The 18,635-nt window shown below is 40.2% G+C and overlaps 1 protein-coding gene across 1 annotated transcript in view; it reads left to right on the top strand.

Annotated features, from left to right (window-relative positions):
* Window positions 1–10,269, top strand: part of sema3bl (sema domain, immunoglobulin domain (Ig), short basic domain, secreted, (semaphorin) 3bl) — a 67,439-nt gene extending 57,170 nt beyond the window's left edge. The window contains exons 8-16 of the mRNA XM_079557764.1: window positions 983–1,097; window positions 1,523–1,592; window positions 2,267–2,411; window positions 5,046–5,277; window positions 5,360–5,451; window positions 5,631–5,672; window positions 5,773–5,998; window positions 8,272–8,402; window positions 9,601–10,269. Of these exons, the coding sequence (XP_079413890.1) occupies window positions 983–1,097; window positions 1,523–1,592; window positions 2,267–2,411; window positions 5,046–5,277; window positions 5,360–5,451; window positions 5,631–5,672; window positions 5,773–5,998; window positions 8,272–8,402; window positions 9,601–10,104 (1,557 nt within the window). The 3' untranslated portion in view covers window positions 10,105–10,269. The remainder of the gene's footprint in view (window positions 1–982; window positions 1,098–1,522; window positions 1,593–2,266; window positions 2,412–5,045; window positions 5,278–5,359; window positions 5,452–5,630; window positions 5,673–5,772; window positions 5,999–8,271; window positions 8,403–9,600) is intronic.
* The last annotated feature ends 8,366 nt before the right edge of the window (window positions 10,270–18,635 follow it).

Genomic DNA, 18,635 nt, shown 5'->3' with positions numbered 1-18,635 from the left:
CTATATGTACTGTCTACACAGATTCATATTCAATGTGTTTTATATTTGCAGTGTAAAACCACATTGGAAAAAAGGTGCATGTGCAGTGTCAAGCATTCACTCTTAAACTATGAAAGTCGGTCTTAAAAACAAAGCCACATAGTTAAATTAGTTGAAAATGGTTACAATTGGATTGTTTACCTTAATAAATCCGTTTAGTAGTTAATGGGATGATTGGACTAATAGAATCATGAAGAAGCTAACAGGCTAATAGGCAAAGCTAACTGAGGGCTAGCGGCACTTAAACAGTATTTACAGCCAAGTTTGACTGAAAAAAATGTACCTCCATTGTGTCATTGGATGTACAATATCCCTCTCTCCCTTTGTCTTTTCTGTCAGCGTAGTATTTACTCTCACGGACAATTAATGAGTAAAAAAACGCAACATGCTACAACACCTGCAGTGGCACTTATGGCCTCTAGGGGCATGAGTTACTTAGTTCTGCTTTAATAATGAAATAGTAAATTGTACTGGGCTATGCTTAGGTTTAGGGTCATAATCATAATACCAGGAAATAAAGCGTGTGCCCATTCCCATGAGTAAAAATCTCATTATTACCACAATTACTATTTTACCCTGATAATGCAGCCAATAGTGTGCCGAGACCCATACAAAAGGTGATGTTAATTGAAAGTAACATTTCCCAAAACACTTGTAGTTATTCATCACATAATTCCCAGGGCTTTCCCCGTTATTAATCCAGATGAAATTGAGAAATTTAAAATCGGTGCCTTTATTAATGTTTAGAATTGTTTTTCGAGGCTGGAATTAAGCCACTACAAATATATCATCACCTTAAAGACACATCATCACCCTCTTCAAACCCCATTGCTCCATCTTTATTCCTTATATAAAATGTCCTATAAAAACAGGAGATGGAGATGCAGCTGTGTTTTATGATCAGCTTTTTTTTTTTTTTTGAATGTCATCTCTGTTTTGGCAGAACGATGTCGGCGGTCAGAGAGTGCTGGTGAGCAAATGGAGCACTTTCATCAAAACCAGATTGGTGTGTTCTGTGCCCGGACCTCACGGCATCGACACGCACTTCAACCAACTGGGTGAGATGTCCCAATCTAATCCCGCTTTGTTTATAGAGCACAACAACAACGCAGACAGTTTCCAAAGTGCTGCGCTGACAAGGAATAATGCATGAAAACAATAAAGAAATCAAATAAGTGCTTTGCGCTTTCTTAAAATAATAAAAACAGGTAAAACTGAATAAAAGACCTACCATGAAAACAATAAAAAGGCAGAGTGAATGAGGTTAGTGATGTTTTGTGGGGCAAGTCCATTCAAAGCTTCTTCTCTAAAGCCAGTGCAAGGAGGCTAAAATCTGTAACTGTAAAAGTGCAAAGTGACTGATTCAGCACATTACAGATACAGGCATGTTTTAATGTTGTCTCAATTGTTGTAGCTAAAATGTAAATATACTGTATACACTATAAGATAACGGTCTGATATCCTTCTTTAATTGTTAAAACAGAGGATGTGTTCTTGCTGAGAACTAAGGATGAGAGAAACCCCGATGTCTACGCCGTTTTCAGCACCATCAGGTAATTTTGACAGATGAATGTGTTTTACTGAATATACCATTTGAACCTAACCACTAAATAACCATAACCAGAAACTCGTAAGACTAGCCTTGGCTTTGAGTTACAAACTTATATAAGTTATATATTATGTGACTACAACACTCCAACAATGCGAGGAAAAAGATTTGTTTAGATGAGTTTTGTAAGTCTTTTAAAGGGGGGTTTCTATGGCCTATAGGCTGTGACTTTTTACAATTGGGGTAAAGCTGGTTAAGATGGGGGTTAAGAGGTTAAATAGATTAAATCCTTTTTTTTCTCCATTGCTTTTTTGTTGCATTTTTGTCACTTTTCTATTACTCTTTTGAGGCTTTTTTGTCACTTTTGGTGCGGTTTTGTCACTTTCCTGTCGCTCTTTTCTGCCTTTATTGTTGCATTTTCATCGCCTTTTTGTAATTTTTTGTGGCTTTTCTTCTCATGTTTTCATCGCTCTTTTGTTGCCTTTTCCTCCTCTTTTCCTCTCATTTTTGCCGCTACTTTCACACTTTTTTCAAGAAACTTTCAGATTTAGGTAAAGCCACAGCGGACAAAATGTGCTCGAGGTTAACTAATATCATTCAAAGTCATATTCAAAGATGATATGACCCAGCACATTACCGTGTTCCTATGCTCACTCCCTCTCTCTGTTGCCTCCGCAGTAACGTGTTCCAGGGCTTTGCGGTGTGTGTCTATCGCATGTCTGATATCAGGGAGGCCTTTAACGGACCGTTTGCTCATAAAGAGGGTCCGGACCACCAGTGGGGGGCGTATGAGGGTCGAGTCCCCTATCCCAGACCAGGAGTGGTAAGTCACAGTTTCACTTCTGTCATGCACTGTTTAAATCATGTGGGAAAGAACATTTATGATAATACAGTCAGCAGAACCTTCAGAGTCTGACTGTGGTGTCAAATGTAGGTTCTTAACAGATTCGCTCATCTGATTATAATATAATCTGTAAAGCACGGACAGAGATGTAGCAGTTATTCAGCGTCCACAACCTTCAAAGCAACATAAGCCTTAGCATTAGCAGACAGTTCCTCGCTGACTCCCCGCTTTGCTTCTGTTGCTGCGGCTGTTGGTGAAACTGCACAATAGAAACATGCTGTGTTTGTTGGCTACTGAACGCAGTAAACACCGCAAATTACTTTTATAAACCTGGCGATAGTTTTCCCACACCCTTTGTCCCTGAAACCAAGCTTTTTATGTGCCGTCTTGTTTTTAAACTGGTCGGCGTCTGTGAGAGGAATATATTTAGAGGAAAAATATCAGTAAACAAGGCACAAACAAGTATAATGACAAATAAAGCCCAAAACAAGCCCATCGTTCTGAATAAGATCGAAAAACATGATAATCCCTCATTCTTCCTCACTACAATGTGTCGACATGATTTAGAAAGATTTTGTAGTTGCAGAAAACCAAAATTCCATCCAATCCCTTAAAACCTTTTGGACTGTTGTTTGAATCAGGTGTGAATGGGACCTTTGTGCAGCTCTTCTTTCTGGCTGATTACTGGAACATTACACACCTCCACACCTCCGCTGACCTATCACGGTGTTTGCTATCTCTCTGGGCCAGTATCACATTCCTCGCGTGTCCAATTATTTAAACATGTGTCTTTCACATTATCTCTGCTCTTGTCCAGTCCAGTTGAGCAGTTTCAGTCGCTCCAATGTGGAAACCAGGCCAGGCCCATAAGATCACAATACTGTACAGACCTCCCATTGTTTTGATAAGAGGGGAGTAATATTTATAACAGATGTGAGCTTTAGATTTGGTCAGATTATTCAACAAAATGGAACTCAAATCTATTTGGTCTATGATTAATTGGGCTTTTTTTTTATCTGTTTCATTCGGCCTTTTTTATGCTACATGGTACTATTTCCAAACAAAGATTAGACAAGTAAAAAGTCGTCTGCTTCCCTATTGCCATATAAATCAACGTTTGGATAAATCATATAAATCAATACATCATTTTATTTTCATTGCTTTAAAGTATTAGTCACCATATAATAAATCATATAAAAAAAACTGTCTATAAGTAACTTTTGCCCCTAGAGGCCATAAGCACCATTGCAGCTGTCGTGGCATGTAGTGTATGTTTTTACTCATTAATTGTCTGTGAGAGTAAATACTACGCTGAGAGAGAGGGCTTTTGTACATTGTGCCACAATCCAATTAAACAATAGAGATAATTTCACCGCTCAAACTTTACACTGCTAAAGTGGCGCTAGCCCGCTGTTAGCTTTGCCCGTTAGCATGTTAGCTTCTTCTGATTGTGATAAACCAAACAACAACGTTTTGCAAAATGTTCATCAACTAACCGAAAGCTGTAGACAGAATACAATCAGGACTTACCTGTCCGCCATGTCATAAATCTCACAAATGCGAGCCAAGAGTGATTTTTGCAGAACAACTGAGCAGCGAGGGAGAAGTTTTCCATTAGTGTGTATTGGGACTGCCGGGTCGTTTTCTGGACAAGAGACACCAGGGGAGATGAAAGACCCTCCAATCATCCCATAAACACTTACGTATTACCATCAGAAGGACTAGGATTTATTAAAAATAATTACTATATAACAATTACATTAACAAGCCGTTATTACAATTGCCACTCATGACCCCCCAGGAGTAAGAAGAATATTATTTGTTTTTACATCCATCAAGTACAATTAATCATTATCCTCTTTAAAAAGTATTTTGTTGTTGTTGTTTATTATTAGTGTTATTATTTTATTTTCATTATTCTTTATTTCACTGGGTGTGAAAAAATAAATATATATTAATTGTGTGATTTCTGACCTGCTAATAATGTAATGTAATGGCAACATGAAACTACTGACACAATGAAGTAAAAAATAAAAAAGTATTTTGTGAGAGGTCTTAAAAGTGTCTTGTCATCTATGGGCTTTGATTGAAAACCTTTGATTACAAATGACTGTTTTGCTTCCTTTTCGCTAAACTTCAAAAAGGCTGAAAGTAAACATGTTTTTGGCCATTGGAGAAGAATTCTTCAGGCTACATCTGGCAGAATAAAGCCATTTCAAAAAGAGAAAAACAATATTTCAAAATAGCTCCAGAGAAAGTCCAGAGGTTGTTTTGTTGTTGTTTACTTGGAAATTGTCCTTGGGAGCAGAATTATTATAATTGTTCAGGGGAGGTAATACTATAGGCCTACACCGGCAGCAAGGAAATACTTTTACTTCAGTAACTCATGGAAATAGTTCAAATGTAAAGTTCTTGATGGTAATAGCAATGGCAGTAAAGTATTATGTAAAACTGCAGTGGTGAGGTACATCGGACACAATTGTGCTTTTAAACTCTAATCATCAGGAATGGAGAACAATGAAACTGATTTGGATAAACATCTCAATCACGCACATAATTACCCAACAGCCCAGATGATCATCCGACATTCATTCAATGTGTGATGTGTTGCAGTGCCCCAGTAAGATCACAAACCAGCCCGGGAGGGAGTTCGGCAGCACTAAGGACTTCCCGGACTCTGTGTTGCATTTTGCCCGCAGTCACCCGCTAATGTGGAGGCCTGTGTACCCCTCCCTACGGAAACCCATCCTGGTCAAAGCCAACGTCCCGTACAGGCTGCAGCAGATCGTGGTGGACCGCGTGGAGGCAGAGGACGGGCAGTATGACGTCATGTTCATCGGCACGGGTACGAGGTCATTTACAACAGGGTCAAAATGCGACGACTGATGAGTGTCTAGTCAGCTCATAATATGGTGTTTGTGTTGTAGATGTTGGGACAGTCTTGAAAGTCATTGCCCTGAACACTGGAAACAGTCTGGAGACCGAGGTGATCACACTGGAAGAACTGCAGGTCTTCAAGGTGAGAGTGTGTTTTATTCTTTAAAGCATAAGAGGGTTATGTATCGTTTCAAGACTGTTGAGAGATAAAATGTTGTTGTGTTAAAGTTAAGAAAGTATAATTACTGTATAAGTAACAGACAATTGACAAAGCATAAACACATCCAATAATTAAAGTCAACTTTTGATGTATTTTTGCAGGTTCCCACTCCTATAATCTCTATGGACATATCGGTCAAAAGAGTGAGTTGTTAAATTGTGAATTCATTCTTATTGTAGGCAGTAAATGAGCACGTTTTGTGAGAACTGAAAAACCTGTCTTTGCAAACTGTTTTGTCCACAGCAAGCGGTGTTTGTGGGCTCAGCGGTGGGTGTGGGGCAGGTGAAGCTGCATCGCTGTGAGACCTACGGGAAGGCCTGTGCCGAGTGCTGCCTGGCCAGAGATCCGTACTGCGCCTGGGACGGGGCATCCTGCTCCCGGTATGTCCTCAATAGCAAGCGCCGCTATCGCCGACAGGACATCCGCCACGGCAACCCCGTACTGCAGTGCGTCGACCAAAATATGAACGGTAAGACTGTGTCAGCTTTTACTTTTGTGAACTTCTTAAAAGGACATTTCAGGATTTTTGACATAGGGTCTCATTTCCTACTTATCCAGAGTGTTGTTGATTTCTGGAAAAAAAAAAATGTATTCATGCAGTCCTTCTATTAGAAGAGTTCAGTGTCGCTAGGCTAGTGCTAGGCTAGCGCATGTCTATGGTAACTAGTAGCCTGCATTAAAAACCTCTTCAAAATCATGGGGTAGTCCTCCAAACGTTGCCATATCTGATTTGTGGAAACCTCCTTTGTGAGTTCCACATGTAGTAATGCCGGCTGCAGGTAAACAAACTACTGTAGATCCTGTAACCGAGCAGATCACTCCGCCACTGAGTAGCTTACAACCAGGAAGCTGATGCTGCTCAAATATAAGTTATTTTAAATGTAAATGCATGGTTATATTTCAAACATGATTCAGTCAACACAGACATTTATATCGGTAGTCTGGTGTTATAAGTGATTTGCCACAAGTGCACTGTGCTTGGGTCAGACTGTTTCTAATGCTGGCTACTAGTTACCATAGACATGCGCTAGCCTAGCACTAGCCCAGCGCTGCTATACTCTTCAAATATAAGGACTGGATGAATGAAGATAAAAAAATATCTCCAGAAATCAACAACACTCTGGATAACTAGGAAATGAGGCCCTATGTCAAAAATCCTGAAAAATCCCTTTAAGTGTAAAAGTGGGTAGAGTTTAACTTCCTGGGTCTTTTCTTTTCATTGGTCTGTATTTCGTCTGTTTGCTCGCAAGACCTGTTTGGAAAGCTGAAAAGTATGACTCAACTGTCAAAAGTTATTGACAACACAGTGATCCATTCTCTAATTTTGTTCAACTGAAGTCTCTTGAATAAATTTGAGAAACTTTACAGAGACCTGATCGTACTTTCTATTAGAACTATGACATCAAGGTGCAACTTGGCCAAAGATCTCTTTACGATCAAGAGTTAATCATATAATAGACCTGGCTCACTTATTTGTCACTTAAGACTCTTCTATGGAATCTATAAAATGATCATGATCTACCATAAGTTAAAACATTGAGGCAACCTAAAGAGAAAGAGACGGACACTGGCAAAGGTGGTGTTTGTTTTAAATAGGTCCATTGCAGAGGAGGCTGACAAGAGGTCACGCTTGAGTTAGCATATGTTTGCTCACCTCAGTTCAGGTATGAGCACCTCCACATGAACCACTGTTTAAAGCGGGTCTCAGTGTTGAAATGTCATTGTCAAGTGTTTTCTTAACTCGGCCTGAAGTGGGGTTCTGAACCCAAAGATCAATAAGGTTTAGACTTTGAAAAGAGCGGTTTGAAAAGACCCTCTTGCACAAGAATGTTTAAGTGTGAACACACGCTCATTGTTAACATTTGCTATTGAGTCTTAATCGTTTCACACTAAAACAAACATGTGATAAGGCACTGGAAGAGAAAAAACCTTCATATTGACACACTTAATACACAAGTGATTAGGGCTGGGTAGCGATTTAACGATTTAATAATACTTGGTTTCTGATACCGATACCTGAACGATACTTTTTCCATTTTACCAATCTGTGGAAGATCTGCACAAAATCGGGTTCATCTCCAATGTCAGGAAATGGGTGAAACATGGGGAATAATTTGGCAATTGTAAGGAAAAAAGCTGAGGGGGAATGCAGAAAAAATGGGGTAAATAAAAAAAATGTGGGGGGGAAATAAATTGGAAAATGAGAAAAAATCGGGGCAAAATTAGACAAAAATGTGAAAAAAAATAATAATAATAACAAATTAGGGGAAATAGTGCCAACATTGGGCAAAAAGAAAATTGAAAAGAATTGGGCAAAATGGGGGAAACATATACTAAAATATTTGTCATCTAGAACCAGAAAACAGAACAAAAATGTGTGGAAGATCTGCAAATTTTACAATATCGGGTTCGTGTCCAATGTTACTAGTAATATTATAATAATTTAGGGGAAAATTGTGGGAAATTGTGGCAAATGTAAGGAAAAAAAATGGGGAAATTGGATAAAAAATGGTGAGGAATAGGGAAAATATTAGTAATAGAAAATTAGGAAAAAATTGGTAAATGATGCAAACAAACACAAAACTCCCTGGACCCACAGCACCAAAACTTGGATCTAAAGATAGAAGATTTATTTTGCCATACCTGATTTCGAAACTTTAACTTTTCATAGACAGCTACCAAAGGCATGCCTTCTATGTGAGCACTCAGTTTGCTATAACATTTCTGTCTCTGGTTGAACAGAAGAGGTGGATGTCCCAGAGGACCGAGTGGTTTACGGGACAGAGAACAACAGCACGTTCCTCGAGTGTGTCCCGCGCTCTCCTCAGGCCTCCATCAGCTGGCTGGTCCAACGGGACGACCGCAAGGAGGATGTGAGTCAGACCCAACGTCATTATGAATACATCTCTGAGTGAGGAGAGAGGCTGGTAGAGTCAGACTCCTTTATTTGCCAGATAAGTTACTTTGCGTAGAGCATATCATTGGGCTGTTCTGCTTAGAGGTTGAAGCTGAGGTTTGAATTCCACAGGTCTAAATAAGCATATAATGTGGAGCCAAACACCTTCCAGTGGCTTAAGAAATTGCTTTTGAATGTGAGACTGGCACATGTCTGACACTTTTCACAGCCATTTGACATATGGTTCAAATTTGGATATTATACTTCAAAAGTAGAGGAAGTGGTCTTTCTCTTGCACAAAACCTTGTAGCACACTGCATACCACCGACACTTAAACTGTCACTCAACTTGCCTCTTCAGCGCAGCTTTACAAAGGACTATTTCAGTCAATGTTGCTGCCCGATTGCCTTCACCCACTGCAATTTTTGTTCAGTTTGATGCTGTGTTTGTCCAGGCTTGATGGGTCTCTGTTATAGCGTTACAGCCACTATTTCCCTGAAAATAAACGTCTACCTGCCACTCAAATAGGAACAGCAGCCATATTTGTGCTGGCACCGAAAAGTGATTTAAAAAAACTGTGAAAGATTTGGTGTGGCAGCTTGTTACAGAGGCAGGAGGAAATGGTTTGAAAAGTTGAAATGAAATGTAGGAGCCTGAAAGCATGAGGAATTATGGATGTGGGGCAGAGAGAGAAATTGGACTGCTGTGCAAACATAGTCCAACATGGTGGGGCCGCAAGAACTGCAGTTTCCTTCTGCAATTCGAATCCAACATAACATTTCAGTGGTTGTTTGTTTTTTTAATAAGGTTGCTGATTTTTTTTGGATGTGAGGGTTTGTTGTATTAGCTGCGGCTTTACTTCAGATGTTTTCGTTTTGGAAAAATCATAAAGTCGACCATGACTCTGGGAGATCCATTATGCAATTTGAATTCTTTAAATCGATCCCTTTATCCCAGACAACTGCTCGGTGATCCTAGGTAACCCCCCAACACAACAATCCTCTCACCACCGAATTTCAGTGTGACCGTGCATCTAAACCTAATACAAAACACATGGAGCATATGTTCATTATTGCATTGATAGATATTATTAGATATTAGTCCATTTGATCACCCAGTCCCGGCGTAATATCATTCAGGATCATAATGCTTTTCTCCCTCTGGCTCCGCTTCAGGTGAAGTTGGACGACCGTGTGATGGCCACAGAGCAGGGCCTCCTGTTCCGTCGTCTGTCCCACCAGGATGAGGGCCTGTACATCTGTCGTTCCCGGGAGCACGGCTTCACTCAGACCCTGTCCCGCCTAAACCTGGAGGTGCTGCCCGGCGACACCGTGGATGAACTCATGCAGCGAGAGGCTCACCCTGACTACAAAGACCGCTCCGGGCTGGGATACCGACCCTGGACCCCCTGCAATCCCTACAGCAGGGGGGGTTCCCCCGGGCAAATCGGCCAATCACGTACCTGGTTCAAAGACATCATGCAGTTGATTGGTCCGGCCAATCTGCCCCACGTGGAGGAGTACTGCGAGAGGATGTGGTGCAATGACAAACTGCGGAGGAAGCACAAAAGCATGTTGGAGAAGTACCGGCAGGCGCAGGACAGCGCCAGGAAGGCCCGCAGTAAGAGTGTCAGTGAGCGCAACAGGACGCCGCGGGATCTGAGCCGAGTTAACCAATAGGAATAGATAAAGAAGAATAAACTAGAAGCACCTATAGATTACAGGAAAAAAATGACTTCTGAGCTTGGGATCCACTCGAAATTCACTCACAGCTCAATCAAACCTGAATTTCAGAAGTAAAAAATGAGCACCAATAAAGCTACAAAACATAATGTGGACCTTATGTTATTCCTACTTGTTCCTGTGATCGAATCTTTGATATTTCTTATAAATACTCGTGCACATATTCACAGCCAAAAGATTTTTAATGAAAGCAAATACAAATGTTTGTTTTCTATTCAACACCAATCATTGATGCGAGGAAAATGTTATGGCAATCAATGCCACCTCTAACAGCGGTCACTCTGAAGCCACATGTCTCTGTCAACAATCCTGATACTTGGGTGGCCATTAAAAGAAAAAAAGAAGAAATCTAACTTCATACATGTGCTAGCAAAGCGTGTATCGAGGACGTTCGTAAGTTCTCAGTGAGTACACCTCGCCGTGTGCTACGGTCGTGTCGGTGTTGATGATAAAATATGACATCATAAAGAGGACCATAATAAACATGTGAAGTCAGCAGTAACCAGTCACTGTTGATATCTGATCAAGACTGCACAGATGTGGCCCTGCTGTGTGACTTGGACACAGACATAGTTTTAATACGTCCAGTGATTTAACACAGATTGTTGAGCCAAGTGAATGAACACAAGCTGTAGCCGCTATCAGCAGTTCCAAGTGAGATAAACATAAGATGAAGTGTTCCACTGTCATTTAAACAAACACATTAATGAATGTGCTGACATCTGTGCTGTGCTGAAATCCATCACTACATATTGAGTTGACTTTCATCTTGTTATTTTATCAAAAGCAGCTCATGATAGTGTTGATTAATGGCGTAACTTATTGGAATATCCCATTTAACTTTCAAGTACTTACAGTTGTCACCGTCTTGATTAGAGATTAACATGTACATAGTCATTACTGCCTTTTTTTTTAACATACTAAAGTACCGCCTCAGCCTTTGATTTTTCAGATCTCAAAAACCATGCCGTCCGTGTTGATTTGAGTAATTTTCCTACAGCCACAAAGAAAAGACAACCATTAAACTGATGCCATTTAGAAACACCACTTCTTATTGGAGAGATAAGCTCAATAATGAGAGTGGAGAATCTAACCTACCCTTATTTCTTTGGGTTGAAAAAAATGTGTTTGTTCATACGCTTTTACTGTGCTCTTTGGATTTACTTACACTTACACAATGCAGCTTCTGGTACAGCACAATAAAACCCGTCCTTTGACACTGTAGACCTATGTGACAACTGTTGATCTTTCAACGGAGTAAAAGCAAGCTGCATATAAGAGTTAAAGCAGTACTAAGTAACTTGTTTACCTTAATAAATCCTTTTTGTAGTCCCTCTGTTAGTAATACAAGTGTTAATGGGATGATTGGGGGTCTTTCATCTCCCCCTGGTGTCTCTGGCGTTGAAAACCACAATTGCAACTTTCCCTGCACTGGGTCAGAGCCACCAATACACACTAATGGAATCATGAAGAAGAAGAAGCTAACAGGCTAACGGGCAAAGCTAATGCAGGCTAACGCCACTTGAACAGTATTTACAGCCAAGTGTGAGTGAAAAAAATTATCTCCATTGTGTAATTGGTTGTACACTTAATGAGTAAAAAACCGCAACATGCCATGACACCTGCAGTGCCACGTATGGCCTCTAGGGGCATGAGTTACTTAGTACTGCTTTAATGGCAAACAAGTGAAATATGGCTGTTCTTTCCAGGGTGCTCAGTGCGTGGTGTTAGTGGAGGAAAGCTATGAATAACTGTAGGGTAATAATTGTAAATATTCCTTTAGAAGTGGCTTTGTAATTTGCTGCCATAGTTAAATGCATCTCCACCACCATACATGGCATTATTGACTCTGCTTTGACACAGTGGAGTCCTTTAATTGTTCAGTAGTTTATGTCACCGGCTCTAAGAGGAAAAGGCCTATCTATCATTTTCATTTCACAAGCACATATTATATTTGTTCAAAGTCTGGAGAAATCTGAGATGTTAGAAAAAAGAAACGGTACTGAGAGTATGTTATGACTACTATGGTGTTCTGTGATCTGTGGATGCCCGCCGCCTGTATAGACTTCTGAAGCTCATATGTAGTGCAAATGTAGTGTTTTATTTTATTTTTTTAGTATGTTTTAGAGTGATTTCCCCCATGGTGATTGTGCATGCTAAAAGTGCATTGTCTTTATCGCATGCCCTCAGTCATTCCTTTGTAAATTTGTACAGAACGTGCTGTCGATCCTTTGATATCGCCACTTTTTATCTGTTTTGGTTTGTATTACACTGTGTAGTAAAAGAACAAAAGTGTTGGTATTTGTGCATCTTCTCTTGTGAATACATTCTTTGAGGTTTCTTTCCCGGTTATTTGCTAACTCTTTCACTCTATATGAAAACTGATTGTCAAGGCAGACCTTACATCTATATCATTTTATTTATGATTTACCATTTTGTGTCTCTTGCTATTTAATATTAGAGGAAATAAAAGTGTGTTTTTTTTATTTGAAACTATACACTTGTCTTATTTTGTCTGTAACAGCTCATTGTTTCTTGCCCTATTACTTTAACACACACTGGTGACTTGCTGGCTACACAGTCTTAGAGTGCAATAAAACACGAGAGACTGATGGAAAAATGATCACCAAAAGCAGTAATTAATTTGTGCAATTAGCATGATGCCTGTAGCTGGCTCATGACTGGAAAAATCTGGGTTGTAACTTCAATGAGAAACCTGACAGACGCCCAACAGCTCATAAAAGTCAAAGCTTCAGCGTGAGCCACTAAACAGCTTTGCACCTTGGAAATTACTGTAAAAAGGAGCACACAAATCAGGCAGTAAACACACACATATTCAAACCGGGACCACGCCAGAGGGCGGCGGCCAAGTCTCACTGGAAAATATGTCAGTGTTTGAATACAGTCATTTTCTGCTACGCTGCCGGGCGGCTGATGGTTTATACGCGGTGCCGTTGTGAATCAAATCAGTTGATGCGGGGGCTGTTGCTCATTGTGTGGGTGACCTGAGGCAGCAAGTCATGACCCTTGACCTTTATTTGCAAACAAGAAGCCTGTCTAAGTCAGTCACACCCCATTAGGACCCACCATGGTTCATTTAAACAGGTGTCTCCGGACAAATGCTGCAGCAAGAGAAGTAAGATTGAAAAAACATAAATGATAAACACGATTAACAAAAAGATGATCATGGCCATGGTTATACTTACTTCATTTTAGTGTTGTTTTGCCTCCTTAAACAAACTGGTGGGTGTTTTCATTCACATTTCTCCGTGTTTGGTGTGGGGACAGGCGTGGCATTCAGTGGCGTTGCGATCCACTGGGAGCGCGTTCAGAAGTGCAGGCTCCACAGCGACTGATGAAGATTAATCTGAGGGCCTTTCTGCTCAGAGCTGCGGAGAGTTGTTCTGGAGAGATCTGGCAGTACAAGAAAAACATTAGCCCCAATAGGAATATGCGCTTCAGTCAGTAATCTGAACTCCGATGTGAACACGGCGTGTAAGAGAGAAAACACAACAGCGCTTATCAGGAGATGAGAGAGACTGGACAGGGCTGCTGTTAAAGCCAGTTGTCGTGTCAGATTTGGAGTGTGAAACATAGAGGACGGAACATTTCCAAATCTTGATAAGTTTCGGCAATCTTCCTCCACTACAAAGCAACAGACAATACATAAAGACACATATATTTCTTTCAGCATCTATCAAGTATCGTGTCACTGCATTGGCTCTAGATGGATTAACTCAATTAAACTATAAAGGAATATCACAGGAGAGTTGCATTACATGGTTAAGCAATGAAATACGGCTATCAGGGCTATATTACAAAGTGTAGGTGACGAGATGCATCATGGGAGGTTCATTTGTCTCTTGTAATGGGTCTACAAGGGGAAACCTTTTAAGTATGTCACAACCTGAAGTGTGACTGCAGTTTATAATGAGAGCCATTACTCATGCGCTGATAGTGTCCTTCTGATATCATCTCCATGGAAACGCGTGACCAAAGAGGTTTCTGCCCCACTTTATTTGAATGTACATGATTTATTATTCGCCATTTTGTCTGATTTAGTGCCAGTAAAGCCCAAAGGATCACATTCAGAGCGCAGCCATACAATTAGTGTGTAAGTATTGTATTTTCTTGTATCTTGTAAGTCTTATATTTTTTTTGTTTTTCCTGCAATTTTGTTTTTTATGCAATGCTTGAACCACTACACTTGCTCTCTTCAGAGTCCATTTCATTCCCCATAATAATAAACTCGCAAACTGCTGTGAGTGGCTGCAAGGGGGACTCTTCAAAACCACACTGACACATAACTTAATTGCTGGTGGATTGTGGTAATAAAAGAAGGAAAACCATAATCAGGATAGCACGTGTCACTGATATGACCCGTTCACAGAATAAAGTTTATTGGACTGCAATCACTGACTTAATAATGACACATATTAGACTACAGTACATTTTGGTAATCTAAAACTAGCAGTAAAAATGTTGCCAGTATAAACAAACACCCCATGTTTCTACTCAGTGATTACTTTATAGAGGGTTTCTAAATGAAGAGCTGTATCGCATTTTTATTGTCTCTAAATCTTAATGAAAAAGTACTACCATCAAACACACATCCAAAACTGGAGACACAGGACATAAAAGCTGATTGTTATAAATGTGCTCATCATTATTAATGTGCAATGCAATACAGTCAAAGTTGGCTGTAATCATCATTTTGAATGTTAACTTTGATCTACAGTACTGTGTGAAAGAGTCATATCAACATTCATGCGATTTAGAAGCACAATTATGGAGAATAAGCCCTCTGCCAAAGCACTGACCTTAACCCAACCCGAAACCAAGGCAAGGGTTGGGTTCAAAGCCACACTTCTTTTTTTTTTTTTTTTACATTACGAGTTTATCCATAAAAATGCACTTTATGAGCATTGTGCTTCATTTTTAGAGTTTTAAATGGTCTTGCCCCTTCACCATAAATGGATTTAATATAAAAAAATAGGCAACACTGAAGGAAATGCCTGAGCTTTGACCAGAAGAGATTGTAATGTGCGTCGGCGCAGGATTAGATTCAGCCAAATGGTGGTGTATCAGAGGCAAACAGTCATGGAACTCACTGCCGGATAATGACAATTACCACACCTTTAAAAAGGTCCAAAAACACAGGTTGAAAACAAATCAACCCTGCACTCGAATAGGTCTTAAACTTCTAATATTTGTTAAAACCTGACATTTTAAACTGTTTTTAAAGAATAAATGGAATAACTCCCATTGAGACCATTGGCAAGACTATTCCTGAAGTTAATACTGTTCATTTTTACATTTACATCAATCGCAACAGTTGAGATCCATCTGTTTTTTAAGTAAACGTCGGCACATGTTCATGATGTTTTGGGAAGTCGGCTTCACAAAGTCCTGTTTGTCGTGTCTCTGTTCACCTTTGTCTATTTCCTGTTTACATGTTGGTCCACAATCAAGTCATAATTTAGTCATGGCGCACTTAGTCCTGTGCAGTTTGAACTGAAGTGTCCCCAGCCAGTGCGCACATTACAAATTTGTAATTATCTACTGTATATGTCAGGTCACTTGGCCATTTGAGCCAAACATCCCTCTGTGCCTCTTTTGCATTTTAAAATTTCAACAAAACCTGTGTACCTCTCATTGATGTTGACATTTCTTCTCCAAAATCATAAGAACTGGAGGAGTTGTAATTTTGGGATCTGTGACACACACTACCAACTGCACCTTATACCAATGTTGCAAATGTTTCACCTTGTTTTTAGTATACGATCAATGCATGGGCGTGACATGTGGTAGGGGATAGGGGGGTTGCAACACCCCCAATATTCAAACCTAACTAATGTAATTAATTAGACCCCCTGAAAAAAACTGCCTCTCGACCCTCCCAATATTTTACCAAACGTTACACCCTTGGATCAATGTGTATATGACAGGAAATGAGCACAGTGGTCTCTCGGTCATTTCCTGTGCAGAGGCGGGTCGTGTTTGAGGAAGTGCCTCTCCTTCAGCTGCGTACTTCCCATTACACAAGCCTATGTACAGTCAGGTTCATTACACAAGAAAAAGAAGAAAGGCGTCCCACGTTTGCACCTACATACATTTCAGCAGTGCCGTTTCTGTAAACATACTAACATGCTCAACATCTTCTGAGTTACCATAACTGTTTGTTTGTTTGTTTGTTTGTTTTTGCCTCAACGAGCAGTAACAAATTATTTTCCTGACATCATGTTTAATGGATTGTGAGATAATGGTTTTATGTTTTATTACATTGTAGTTTCACAAATTGGAAACTACAAACTGGCTTAACACACATACTTTACAAATCTTGCCATCTCATTTAATGCAATGCCCTAATGCAAAATATTTAGATTCAAGTGGAAAATGCTGAAATGTTCCTTCTATCTCACCTCTTTTATTCCCTTCACTATTTCATTTCATTTTGTTGTGTATAAAGGTATTTGTATCTGTTGTTGTTTTTGGTGGAATACTCATAATATGTTTATCCTTCAGTTTCATTTAAAGACATTTGTCTGTCTAGTTAGGCCTCATTTACACCTAGTACGTTACGTCCACAGTCTACACCTGTCCGTCAGGTGAACGTCACGTCTACGGCAGGGATACTATCGATTCTATTGTTGACGGACGCCGGAGCTTCATCAAAGGCTTTTTTCTACTGAGCAGTAGTTTGTTCATGCTGTATAATTAGCCATGTGCTCGAAAAAAGGTCAAAACACTGGATAATGGACTAGTTTTAACATTGACGTTAAGGCGGAACTGCCTTTCCGTGTTTTGATGGGACAAAAAAAGCGTAACACCGCTCCAAATCTCTGAACTTTCCTGGAAGTTACCCGCGCGTCTCTTCTGGACATATTCAGCCGAAAATGAGCTAGTTAAAGCCGGGTCTGTCCACCGTGACTGCGCCGAGGCCCATCGCCCACACGCCTTTCTTTTTCTCTCACACGACTATGGTCTGAAACTCCGGAGAAACTGCGGAGACCTGGCGCATGTTTGCTGCACCAATCCGTCTATCGATCTCACGCTCCATCCGTCCCTCACTCGTGAACAAGACCCCCAGATACTTGAACTCCTCCACTTGAGGCAAGGACTCTCCGCCAACCTGAAGAGGGGAAGCCACCTTTTTCATGGCTTTGGATTTGGAAGTGCTGATCCTCATCCCAGCCGCCTTATACTCGGCTGCAAAAAGCCCCAGAGAAGGTCCTGATTTGATGAAGCACAGAACAACATCATCTGCAAACAGCAGAGAGATCCTGAGGTTCCCAAACCGAACACCCTCCGGCCCCTGGCTGCGACTAGAAATTCTGTCCATAAAGATAATGAACAGAATCGGTGACAAAGGGCCCTGGAAGAGGCCAACACGGATCAGGAACAGGTCTGTTGTTTTTGGTGGAATACAAATGTTTGTCCTTCAGTTTTATTTAAAGACATTTGTCTGTCTAATTCTAAAGCCTTTTATCGCTCAACTAGCAGCAACTAGTTGTTTACATTAGCTACAGTAACAGTAGGCCCCAAAACTCCGACCTATAAACTGGTGAAACATGCTAAACTCTGAAGAACTGGGATGTTAAAAATGTGTTGTTGTAGGAATGAGTTAAAATGTATAGGCTATTCTCTTTCTTAAGTGTTTGTCTGCAAAATGTCCTAAGACTAATTTCTGTCATTGCTCTGTATAATCTTTGCACACTTTGTCCACAAAGTAAAAGTCAGTAAAAGTATGAACACTATAAATATAACTTGGGTTACTAAAAGGATAGGCTACGTTTTCAGGATCTATGTATCCCAGACAGGGATACACACTGTTGTTGCTTCTACTAACTGATTACCTTTGCCCATAGGCCGACTGTCCATTACATGACATAATGACATCAAACTCCATCTAGTGTTCCTTGGGAAAATTGCAGACTTATTGCACGCTGAGTGAGTCTGCTTTGCCTGACTGCTGCCCTCAGGTGTTCAAAGGTTTACATTACTTTATCCTAATTGCGTAGTAGTTAGTTGGTTAGTTGGTTGGTTGTTTGGTTGTTTGGTTGTTTGGTTGTTTGGTTGTTTGGTTGTTTGGTTGGTCGGTCGGTCGGTCAGTTAGTTATTTAGTTAGTTAGTTAGTTATTTAGAAGAAGACTGGTAAATTTTACTTTAATATGTAACGTTAATATTCTTGTCAGATATTAGGTATAGAAATGCAATAGCCAAAATAAAAATGCAAAAACGGGGGTGAGAAGGATACTTACAGAGACAACCCAAGGTATTTTGTTATTTAAAGCAGGACCAGAAACCATGATGCAAATATTTTTGAATGAAATTGACTGTGTGGCTGTGACTGTGACTGTGTGGCTGTGTCAATTTTCGCTGCCTGAGAGACGCAGGAAAACAATCTTGGCATTACCATTGTCTGTACTTTTGAACATAAGTACTACATATTGATGGACAGTTTAAAA

Source organism: Gobius niger (assembly GCF_951799975.1).
Source record: "Gobius niger genome assembly, chromosome: 6".
NCBI classification, from domain to species: domain Eukaryota; kingdom Metazoa; phylum Chordata; class Actinopteri; order Gobiiformes; family Gobiidae; genus Gobius; species Gobius niger.
The sequence above is the reverse complement of the archived record's forward strand: the minus strand, read 5'-3'. Positions and strand labels throughout refer to the sequence as shown.